The 12540-nt window shown below is 41.6% G+C and overlaps 1 protein-coding gene across 2 annotated transcripts in view; it reads right to left on the minus strand.

Moving 5' to 3' along the window:
* The window catches only part of SRGAP1 (SLIT-ROBO Rho GTPase activating protein 1), a 326600-nt gene that overhangs the window by 24177 nt on the left and 289883 nt on the right, over window positions 1–12540 (minus strand). For both annotated transcript variants that reach the window (XM_013004070.2, XM_004700482.2), the window contains exons 14-15: window positions 12321–12398; window positions 6677–6811 (exon numbers count right to left, since the gene is read on the minus strand). In XM_013004070.2, coding sequence (XP_012859524.1) covers window positions 6677–6811; window positions 12321–12398 — 213 coding nt within the window. The remainder of the gene's footprint in view (window positions 1–6676; window positions 6812–12320; window positions 12399–12540) is intronic.

Genomic DNA, 12540 nt, shown 5'->3' on the forward strand with positions numbered 1-12540 from the left:
CATATATTTTCAAAGCTTTTTTATAGCTATGGCCTAAACCCATTTAAAGATCAAATTTTAATGACTGAAGCAAGTGGACTTACAAACTTCCTATTTTATGATTTGTTTCTCCAGTACCTAGACTAATACACCGAGTAAACTGTTTATTTTCCAAGACAGTTTCCGGTCATCCTTAGGGAAATCCCATTGTACAGAGAAGAAAGAGGAAATGCCTGTAGATGAAGCAACGTTCAAGTCATTGAGAATTTCATAGGGCAAATTTTAAATCTTTTTAAGTGCTATATATGGAGGAATCACTGGATTATTACTTCACATTAGAAATTAACTAGGTAAAATTTTATTTTCTGAAATAAGAGTTATTCCCACTGTAAGCTAAAGAGTAAAAGGATGACTCGGCACACCCATACCCAAAACCCCTATTCGCACACTCTGTTACTCAGTGCATCCCAACTCACAGTGGTGAGCCCACAGGAGGGCTCGGAGACTGCACATCTTTACAAGTGTGGGCAATCCCAGAATTCTCTCAAGGAACGGCTGGTGGGTTTGAACCACTGACCTTGTGGTTAGCTGCCCCCAATGTCACCCAGGATCCTTCTTTTATCGAGAAAGTCTATCTCAAAACAAAAAACCTCCAGGATGAAATTATATATGCTTTAAAAGTAGACATTGAGATTAAGGACAAATTTTCTTTTCATTAAAAAATATTTGCATAAGTTAATTTGTTTATTCCTTAAAGCCAAATAGCTTGAAAGTTCAATATGTTTATGTACATACTGAATTGTAAAGATGATTTGTCCTATGAACGCTCCCCGGGTTGGCTACCACACCTCTACTCTTTTCCACCCACATATAAAGCCATGTGGTTATGATAAAAAACAACTTTTGCTATGGAGTCTGAGGACGCAGAGTGTTTTAAGAGCTAAGTCTATGGATTCCCTGAGCAAATCATCCTCACTTCAAGGTTGAGGTCAGCGACTTGGTAGAGGGTTCTAGCAGCTTACAGCTAGACTTCAGAGGGTCCAGAGAGAAATAACTGAAAGGAAAGTGAGAAGAACTGTTCTTACTGCACTGCTAGTGCCGTTGAGTTACTGCCAACTTGGACCTCCGTGCCATGGAACACAACTGCGCCGCCCTGCGCCAGGCTGTTGTTCCATTTGTATGAGTGCTGTGTTATTCTTGCAGACACGGTGACGGTCCTCCTGTTGAGGGTCTTCCCCTTTTTCACTGGCCCTCTTACTTGACCAAGTGCAGTGTCCTCCAGACCTGGTTACTTCTGCTGATACATTCCAAGCACAGGACACAGTGTCTCGCCATGCTGGTTTCTAAGGAGCAGTCTGGCTGCCCTTCCAAGACAGATTTGCTCATTCTTCTGTCAGGTCCTGGTAGTCTTTTTTTTGTTGTTGCCATTTACTGACCTTTAATAGTTGACAAACCCCAAGAGGGGTAGTCACACTGTGGGCTAGAAGAGGGCTTGGGCATTACTTCTAACAGGCTTCACTTAATTCAAGATAGTCTATCATTTCTCTCAGGTCTCAATTAAGTCCTACAATCCTTCAAATGCAGTTCCAACATTTTATCTAAAGGTATTGGATGGACTCAGCCCTACCGAGAACGCAGTTCTGATATACAGTCACATGAATGGAGTTTGAAAGAAGTCAGCTACCAAAGAGCAAATAGGATATGACCTCATTATATGGCATAGAGAGAGCTCAAAGCTTATTATTAATGGATACCAGAAGTGGGCGGGAGGGGAGGAGGAGTCATTGTTTCGGGGCCCCTGAGGATCCTCTCACAGGGCTGGAATAAGTCGGAACAGGACAGCTGTGCTGGGTGACCAGTATGCTGAATGTCCTCAGTGTGGATGTCAAAGCTGTTGAGTTGGCAAATGAGCTGGCAATACAGTGGCATCACAATAGTAATAATAATTTTGGAAACCTGTTGGAGGACCTGTGAGATGCAACTGAAAAAATGCAACAGGGCAAAAGCACATGAATCTTAAAAAATGATAGCAATAACCCTAGTGAGGCAGACATAGATTCTCCACGGCTGCAGTAAACGTACATCTGAGCAAAGCAGGACTGCTGGCCTTCGTGTCGCAGGAACAAATCTCTCCTGAGGCCTCAGACCACAAGGGCCGTGATGGCCCTCAGAAGCTGACCTCAACAGGTTGGTAGCCCACACATGACAGGAGCCTTGTTCCAATACAGATGACTCCTTTACTCCCCCAGCTCCGTTCACAATTTACGGCTGCTGCCAGAACTCTGGCTAATGTACATTCTTAGCGGAGTGCGAGTGTGGCAATTCAAGGTCTTTCACAATCTTTGGTTGAATGAAAAGATAATCTTTTCCTTCCTCTCAGAAAAGGCTTCCGTGAGGAAGAAGCAGTATTTCATTGGGACTTCTTTCAAGCCGGGCTTGGTTTCCACGCACACTTCAGGAGCTCGTGTAATTAGGCTATAGTGGTAGTCACCCAATCTCTGCACATGCTCAAGGCTCCCCATGCTCGCTTGTTTATGTTCCTTTCCAACCCTCCCAGGCTCTCATGTGAAGGCTCAACATCACGTCCTGGTGGTTTGAGAGCTCCACGTAGACCTGTCTGAAAAAGTCACCCCAAAGCACAAGTTACTTCAAAAATGGCCCCCCAGAAGTGCAAATGGCCCTTCCTCTGACCATGCCAGTTTTTCTGGGGCACTATTTACAAGAGTATTTGTTTGCCAGAACACAAGTCCTAAATCACAAGATGTAACTTCATCCTTACGGAGGGGTAGGAAAAGGTTTAACTGCAAGCAAAGCAAATCTTTCTTTCTGCCTTCCAGAGAGCCACCCATGTCCCAGGTGAACTTACCAGTGACAGCAAACGTGGGCACTCTAACAGCGTGCAGGCTGTTATTAATTATTGTATGTATCCAGGAAAGGAAAGAGAAAAATAAAAGGATGCTTCAGTATCTCTGGGAGGATCCTAGGCTAGCCTTAAGATGAGAGCTCACAGCAGCTCCCCTAGTTGAGAAATGAAAGGCTTATAAACCTTCTGTGGATCAATTCATTGATTCTAATTCATGGTGTTGCCATGCGTGCAGAACAGAACACCACACAGGGTTTCCAAGGCTGGGTGCTTTTGAAAGCACATGTAGACATATCTTCTGAGATATCTGAGTGGGATTTGAACTGTCAGTCTTTTGGCTAGTAGTTAAGCACTTAACCATTTGTGCTACTCATTTTCATTTCACTTGGATCACTGTAATTTGCAAGGACCTTAATAATCTTGTGCTTAGACTAGGGGCTTCCAAAAAATTATGGGGAAAATGTAATTAAAAGGCAATGGAATTTTCCTATGAACTTTTGAACCCCCCCTTGTGCTTAAGTATCTTTTAAGCCTCTTGAGTGAAGAGTCAATTTTGTGACCACTCAGAGAGCCTTGCACAATATACTGTATATACTCGAGTATAAGCTGGCCCGAATATCAGCCGAGGGACCTAATTTTACCACAAAAACTGCCTTAAAAATGTGCTGAAAAACACTCGACTTCTACAAGAATATATATGGTATCCAATAAATGATCGATTTGGACCAAATTATCAGAAGGTTGCGGTGTCAGGGAGGGAATATAATAATGAATGACATACTCTACCCTCCTCAAGAATTTACTGAAAATCCTGGAAATGTATAGACACAACACTGGAACATAGGTAAGAGGAAGTACCTGCCTAGAGATGAATCAGTTAATAGCCAGGAATCCCATTTTTAAAAGAGATTAGTTGAAGGAGGAAAAGGGATCATCTATCTATCTATCTATCTATCTATCTATCTATCTATCTATCTATCTATCTATCTATAGTGTTAATATATGTTCTTGACAGACCTCCTGTTCTCTAAATCTATGCACTAAAAACAACAAATACCCATGAAAAAACAGGGTTGCAGCACTAACAAAACACACATCTCATTCAAAGGATTAGCAGAGCAAACTTGCTTCCACCATGCGTGCCTCACATCACAGCCGGTCCCAACTCCACCAGTGAGTCCCCAGGGCCCCCGCTTCTTTCTGCATGAGGTAGGCCTGGAGGAGGGGCATTCATTTCATCAAATTGAAAAACTGATCCAGGGTGAGGCCAAGACTATTAATCCATTGTTTTAACACAGGGAGAAATATCTTTGCAGCTTCTTTATTTACTCTTGAAAAGTTCCAACACTGCTTGCATGAACCTAAGTTCCGTAGATTTTCAGCTGTTTTTCCTGTGGCTTTTCTATACTTTGCAAAGGCTACTTCTCCAACCCTAAGAAGATCTGACTTAATTTCCAAATAGTTAGAGTTCTGGGGAAAATCTTGCTGGAACCAATACAATTTCCGGGTGATACAAGCATCATTTCTAAATGCATGTGGGGTAATGATGTCAAAGAAACACTGTTTAGCAGAATAGGTAGATGGGTAAGTGGCTAAGCCAGTGAGCCTGACCTTATAGTAGAAAGAGTTATAGTAGTAGTATTGACAAGAGCTAGCCACATTTCAAGGCTTACTATGTGTTAGGCCTTGTGAGAAATACCTTCTGTGGATCACTTTCACAGTCTCTGTTAAGCAGATGAAGATGCTGGTATAAGATAAAGTAACATGCCTAAGGTCACAAAGTAAATGAGGGTAAGGCTCGGATTTGAACCTAAACATTTAGAACTCTATGGCCTCAGCTTTTAAAAACCATACACACCACTACCACCACCAACAATAACAAAAACACTCTCATCCAATGAAAGTGAGAAATAATTTCATATTGGTAACTGACATGTAGCCTCATGCTCTATACTGAATTGGTACATGTCTATGTTATGATTGATATGATGTATATATCTAGGAAACCACTAAGCATTGTGGAATACTGATGATTTTTGTGGACATGGCTCTGTGGCCAGCATGTGGGCCACAGAAGTTTTACAGCCAGAAGAGAATTCCAGGACGGTGACTCCTCCTTTCTATTCTTTCCAGCGGGGTCAGAGGTCGGTCAGGATGACTCAGGCTGTGAGGGCCTTGGAGTGGACACACAGGCACACTGCTGCATTCCTCAGTGGACAGTGGACTTGCACAAAGGGGGAGATCATGAGAGGAAAAAGAATGTCTAACGAGAGCTAACATTTTAGGTACCGATGCCAACGAAAAAAACGTTTTGGAGGGCTTCTGGGAGGACCCGTTTCTTAGTATGCACTTATTTTAATGGTCTCTCTTGTCATTGTGAACTGGCTGAAGGGCTATCGAGCAGATTGGTTTCTCACCCAACAATACACACACATTTCATCTCCTTAACTGCAACCCTCACAATCAAACGTCTCGTACTGGCCATGTGAAGGCCGTATATTTTAGTTGGGGAATATGGAAATAGGCTCTGGACAGGGGTGAATGACATAACACAATTTGCATTTTAGAATGTAAGCGCTGTGCTAGGATGGAATAATTTGATGGTGGGACAGAGGGCATAACTCGGAAGTAGGGATGCATAGAAGAGAATGTAACAATAGGGACACTGGTGGTTCAAGGGGAGAATTCCTGCCGTGCAGGCAGGAGACCAGGGTTTGCCTCCTGGCCAATGCCCTCCATGTGTAGCCACTACTCATCTGCCAGTGGAGGGTGGCATGTGGCTATGAGATTGACCAGGCTTCAGCAGTACTTCCAGACTAAGGCAGACTAGAAAGCAAGCCCTGGTGACCTAGTTCCCCAAACCAGTCAAGGAAAAACCCCATGGACCACAACAGACCGACCCACACTGATGGGGAGGATGACATGGGAACTAGGCACCGTTTAATTGTGTTGTACACGTCCAAGCCACGAGTTGGGAACGGACTCAAAGGGAGTTAACAAGAACAACAACAGTTTGAGTCAGAAATTAGGTGATGGGGACATAGGGATGAGTAGAGACATTTTTCTGAGGTCAAGTTAATAGAACTTGGTGAATCAGGAGTGGGGGCGGGGGCAGGGAGGGAGGAAAGTCCGTGTGGGGAAGGAAGATGATTTTCCATTTAAGGTAAAGCTCAATTCTTATGAAAGTCCTGTCTATGTGATTTAAGTCAGGTCCCCTCACCTTGGAATGCAGGAATTCTAAAGAAACAGCACATTGTTAGATGTGTGGTACCCAAGTATGGTAAATACCTACCTCTTGGCATGATTATATTTATTTTCCCTCGTGCTGTATCAAAAGCCCCCACTGACACAAAAAGCAATGCTGTACTCTGCTGCTGATTATCTGTCTTGCTTGCCATATATCATACACTCTCCCTAAACAACTTGGCCTATTAGCTTAGGATGCCGCCTGCCTGGTGTTCTTCATTTCATTTTACCTTATTCCTTTAAGTAACTATCAAAGAAGAATAAATTACTCTACTCCTAAAATTGGTTGAGAAAAGGAAGAACTAAAAGACTCCCCCAAAGCTACATTCCAATGTTTACAGTTGCCCCTGGCTCCTTAGGTGGTTAAAGCCTACCTGCAGGCCTGGGACATTCAGGAGCAAATCCTTCTCAACTGAGGGTGAGGCCACACAGCTGTGAGGATGACTGCATGAAACAAATGGTCTCAGAAATCTGGTGGTAAAGGGAGGCGGGGGTGGGGGAAGGTCTGTTGTCTTTCCTGGAAGTTGGTTAGTGAAGCAATTCTGGTGAGAAAAGCTAAAAAAGCCATAAAAAGGAAAGTCCACTTACTGATACAAGAAATCAAATCGTTAAATCTTTCCTTAGGAAAGAGGGGGTTTTCCAGGCCACGGAAATAGAGCTTCAGCACTCCAGCCACTGAGTTAATATCGTGGTTACTCTGGTCATCAGCCAAAGGGTTTTCACCTTAAAAAAAAAAAAAAAAAATCAGTTGTACGCAGTTTCTTTTTTATCCCCAAACAAAAATATGTTTCTGGGCACACACATACTGCTATATATACATATACCTTTTAATGACCCTTTATGAAAGATTATAGGGTACTAAAATTAAAATAATTGACTTAGATATTCCACCCCATGATTAGCCTAAATATAGTTGGGTAACATATTGCTTCTATTATTTTGAGAAACCAAATAATCCCTTACAAGTCACCCAAATTTTAAAATAAAATATCGTGAGATTTAAAATCTTATTCATTTTTTTAAAAGCTAAAATTTATAATCTTAGTTTGACATGAATTCGAATATATTCTCAGTGTTTCTTATCCTAGTGGTAAAAGATACAATATAAGTCTGCCTGCCTATGTCATATGGGTTTGAAAAAAGTTATCAGAATAGCTAAAATTTCACTGAATGGTGCACACTGGAAACTGGAATAAAAAATAGGTGTTTCCCAGGGTGGCCAAGTTAGTGCTTAAAGCAGTGGTTCTCAACCTTCCTAATGCCATGACCCTTTAATATAGTTCCTCATGTTGTGGTGATCCCCCAACCATAACATTATTTTCATTGCTACTTCATAACTGTAATTTTTCTATTGTTATGAATCATGTGACCCGTGAACGGGGTCGTTCAACCCCCAAAGGGGTCACGACCAACAGCTTAGAGCATATTTAAAAGCTGTCTTGAGCAGTGGGAGGTTTTGTAATCAGACACAGGCATTGGAAATGAACTCTTAGAGGTATGCAAGAGGTAAAGGCAACAGAGGCAAATATGGCTGTACAAGGGAGTACTTCCTGCCAAAAATGGGGGCGGGGGGAAGAGAGCTGCATTGGGCGGAGCTTTTGTAGTACACATTTTTCCCACTAGGCGAGGATCCAGCAACTCGCTCTGTGCTAGTGCACCTAGTGGCATCACAGTGAGATTTTTCATAAAAGCAGTTTCACTTAAATCTCGTTTTTTATGATGGCTGACTTTAGAGAACAGTGTGAGGTTGTGAACATTTGTTTCCTGCTTGGGAAAAATGCCGCAGAAATTGTTGATGTTGAACACAACTTACAAGGACAAAGCTATTAGAAAAACTCAAGTGTACAAGTGCTTTTCTCATTTCAAAAAAGGTAAAATGTCAATTGATGACAAACCTTGTTCTGGACGTCCATCAACTTCCCAAACGGACGAAAATATCAAAAGAATTTGTGCACTTGTGCTCAAAGACTGACGACAGACCATTGAAGAGATGGGGCAGTTATTTGGCCTATCTTGGAGCTCAGTTCAGTGAACTTTAATGGAAGATATGGGAATGAGAAAGGTAACTGTGAAATTCGTGCCTTGGGTTCTGACTGACCAGGAAAAGAGTGGCGAGTGGAAACATGCGCAGCATGGAATGAACAGTTTCAAATCAACCCAGAGGTTTCAAGGTCATTACAGGGGAGGAGACATGATGCTATCGTTAAGGCCCCAAAGCAAACATCAATTAAGCCAGTGGAAGACACCACTGACAGACATCTCGCCCAAAGAAAGCTTGTCAAGTGAAATCAAAGATCAAGACAATTGCTCATTTGTTTTTTGATGTGAGGGGGATAGTGCATTTGGAGTTTGCTCTACCAGGTTGGACTATTAATCAAGCTTTCTATTTAGAGGTTCTGAAAAGATAGCGTAACAGTAGGTGACTCAAAAGGGGCTGATTTGTGGCAGATGGGGGACGGGTTTTGTCACCACAACAATGCACCTGCTCACAGCCATCTGAGTGCTCCAGTTTTTGCCACAAAAGAGCATGCCTCTCTTGCTCCACTCACCTGACCTCACTCCGTGGGACTTCTTTTTGTTTCTGCTAATGAAGAGGAACATAAAAGGGCAGCAATTTGACGATGTAGAAGAGGTGAAGAAAAAAGTGAAGGAGGTGGAGGTGCTGTCAGCCATCCAAACAGATGAGTTTGGAATTGCAGATTTGACAAATGTATTAAGTGTAATGGGGAGTACTTGGGGGGTGATAAGGTTGTTTTGTAAAAAAAAATTAAACACATAGCTTTGGGGGGGAAAAATAAAAAAATCTGGTTTATGTGTGTGTGTGTGTGTGTTGGGGGAGGATCCCTCGTACATAATCCTGAAATAGTGGTGATTCATAAGTAGATACTTAGACATGCAGGCTGAAGAGGTATGAGATGGAGAGTGGGTGTATACATATAAATATTTAACAGAGGATAGCTGTATATGAGTATTAATCATATTACTTTGCTGTAAATATAGTCATGAAATGTGGTGACTCAAAATTATGAATACTCTTCAGATATAACCAAACTCCTTGAGGGAATGAACTGTTGGGCCTGAAGGATCAGGACCACAGTCTTGGGGGACACTAAGGTCAATTGGCATAACATAGTTCACAAGGACGATGTCCTATATCTTAATTGAGTGAGGAGCCACTGGGGTCTTAAAAGCTCAAGAGCAGCCATCTAAAGTACAATGAGAAGAAGTGATTAAAACTTAAAGACATGGGTAAACAATCAGTCCAATGGACTCATGGACCACACAAACATCAGTCTCCACAAACCCAAGACCAGAAGAACTTGATGGTGCCCAGCTATGTCTGTTAACTCCTCTGAAAAGAATTACAAGAGAAAGTCCTGGATAGAGTGGGAGAAAAATGTGGACTTAAACTCAAAATCTCCAAGAGACCAGGTTTATTGGTCTAAAAGAGGCAGCTGGGTGGGACCTCTGAGGCTAAGGTCTTTTAGTCATCTTTTCAATCTGGAACTGAACCCACCCTGAAGTAAAATAATCAACCATTTAAGATAAAAAGGATAACTCTTATCCAACACCAAAGTTTGGAGGATTCGGAAAGGAGGAGGACTGGAAACAGGGAACACAGGGAGAAACTGGAATATGTGATGCTATATTGATGGGACTGCAGTGGATGAGCTGAAAGAAAATGTGTAAGAACTGCTAAATATAACACTGATGACCTGCTTTGTACACTTCACCTAATTCATAATAATTGTTTTTCTTTTTTCAACATACAATTCAATAATTCAGTCATACCCAGAAGAGTTGTACAATTGTCACCATATTAAATTACAGAAAATTTTCTTTCTTGTGTTCATTGTTATTCATGTAATGATTTTTCTAATTGTGGAAAAAAGATACACACCAGAGCATTCTCTAATTCCACAACTTCTGCTTGTATAATTTAGTGGTACTGATTATACTCTTCATGCTGTACAACCATTATTGATATCCTTTTCCAAATTGTTCTACCACCACTGACATGAACTCAATGCCCCCTAAGCAACAATTCTTTCCCCTTCATTTAGGGCAGCGGTGCTCAACCTGTAGGTCGTGGCCCTTGGGGGACCGAATAACCCTTTCACAGGGGTCGCCCGATTCAAAACAGTAGCAAAATGACAGTGATGAAGTAGCAACGAAAATAATGTTATGGTTGGGGGGTCAGCACAACATAAGGAGCTGTATTAAAGGGTAACGGCATCAGGAAGGTGGAGACCCATTGGTCTATGGTAACCACTGGTTGTTTGGTTTCTTTCTTCCTTTTTTCTCTCATGGGTTTCTTCATATAGTATTCACATATCATAAACTTCCATGGTTAAATCACTTGTAAAATGAGCTCTATATACATAATCACAAACCATTCTAATGCTCCCTCCCCATTATACAAATTGCTAAACAACCCTTATTTGTATTAGCCAAGATATTTATAGTAAATATTTAAAATTAATACCAACAAATTGGTATTAAATAACTTAAAAATATCACAAATATAGAATTACTTTAAAAATATTAATTAATAAAATATTAGGTTTCAGAACAAGAGATAACAAGCTGGCTGGCCCTAATTTTACCTCTGCAACTAATGCTCCAACTCTGAAGGGCTGTATGTCAATTCTTGACCAGGGGAACTGCTCTTCACCTGCCTTTCCAGCTTGACCTTCACGCAGAGGAAGGAAGGTACAGGTGTGTCTAAAGCTGGCAGAGTGCAAATCACTGTAGCTGAAGACCATCAATAACTAAGAGGCATCATTAATCAGGTTCTTTCATGGATTAAATCTACTACTTACAACTATTCTGCAATGCTGCAGATGAGGAAGCCAAGGCCAAAAAAAAAAAGAGTTGAGTCACATGACCCAAATCACACCACCAGTAGAGGGAAACATCTGAGGTAATTCTGTCGGACCTTAAAACTGATGCTTCTGATAATCACTAGGTGGGCTATCAATGTATCAGGATGAAAACTTTATAGACCTTTCTGCCCTTCAACCAAAAAATCAAACTCACTGCCACCAAGTTGATACCTACTCAGAGTGACCCTATAAGACAGGGTAGATGTGCCCCTGTGAGTTTCTGAGTCTGTAACTCTTTATGGGAGTAGAAAGCCTCCTCTTTCTCCCATGGAGCAGCTGGTGGTTTTAAACGGCCAACCTTTTGGATTGCAGTCCAAATAATAAAAAGGGCTCATTTTTCTACCTTTGGGTGGTCTGAGGCACTTACTTTTTCCATAAAAACTGCATAAAAAATGTGCTGAAAAACTTGGCGTATGCATGAGCATATACGGTACTTTACAAATACCAGCCATTAAGAACAGCCTATGATATCAAAGACCCAGAACAAAAAATTCTATCAATGTGAATGAGGAGGAGTGCAGAGTGGAGACCCAAAGCCCATCTGTAGACAATTGGACATCCTCTCACAGAAGGGTCACAAGGAAGAGACAAGTCAGTCAGGGTGCAGTATAGCACCGATGAAATATACAACATTCCTCTAGTTCTTTATGCTTCCTACCCCCCTACTATCATGACCCCAATTCTACCTTACAAATCAGACCAGACCAGAGCATGTATGTACACTGGTACAGATAAGAGCTCTAAACACAGGGAATCCAGGACAGATAAACCCCTCAGGACCAATGAGAGTAGCGAGACCAGAAGGGTAAGGGTAAGGTGGGGGAACCGATCAGATTGGTCGATATATAACCCCCTCCCAGGGGGGTGAACAACAGAAAAGCAGATGAAGGGAAACTGGTCAGTGTAAGATATGGAAAAATATATGTAAATGATCAAGGGTTCATGAGGGAGGAGGGTGGGGGAGGGGGACAGAAATGAGCTGGAACCTAGGGCTCAAGTAGAAAGAAAATGTTTTGAAAATTATGATGGCAACATATGTACATATGTGTTTGATACAATGTATGTATGTATGGATTGTGATAAGAGCTGTAAGAGCCCCCAATACAATTGGGGGAAAAAAAAGCCAATGAAGATTAGTTCTACTATGACACACAGGGAGCTGCCACGAGAGGAAGTGGATTCAAAGCAACTGGTTATGGCTTTGGCTTTATTTCTCAGCTATTCTAAAGAAGCAAACCTAAGTGAAGTATCCAAATGAAGTAAACCTAAAAAAGAAAGATTATGAAGCTAAAAAGAACGCGTCTGTCACTTTGGTCTAAAAACATAACATTCAGGCACGCCATTACCTCTCTCAAAGGAATTTTTAATATCATTGACTTCCACCTGGGAACCCGAAACTCTGAAAATTCCCTGATGCTGAAGACCTGAAAGAATAGAAAGGAAAGAGGATTAAAAACAGAGATTCCATCGCATTCTTAAACACTCCCCTCGCCCCAACAGCATGCTAAATAGGAAGACACAGTTACGTAAACATATTAGTGATTCTTTAAGAAAAAGAATCCCATA

This window comes from Echinops telfairi, unplaced genomic scaffold (genome assembly GCF_000313985.2).
Source record: "Echinops telfairi isolate 266 unplaced genomic scaffold, ASM31398v2 ScPeMD7_2;HRSCAF=8, whole genome shotgun sequence".
NCBI classification, from domain to species: Eukaryota; Metazoa; Chordata; class Mammalia; order Afrosoricida; family Tenrecidae; genus Echinops; species Echinops telfairi.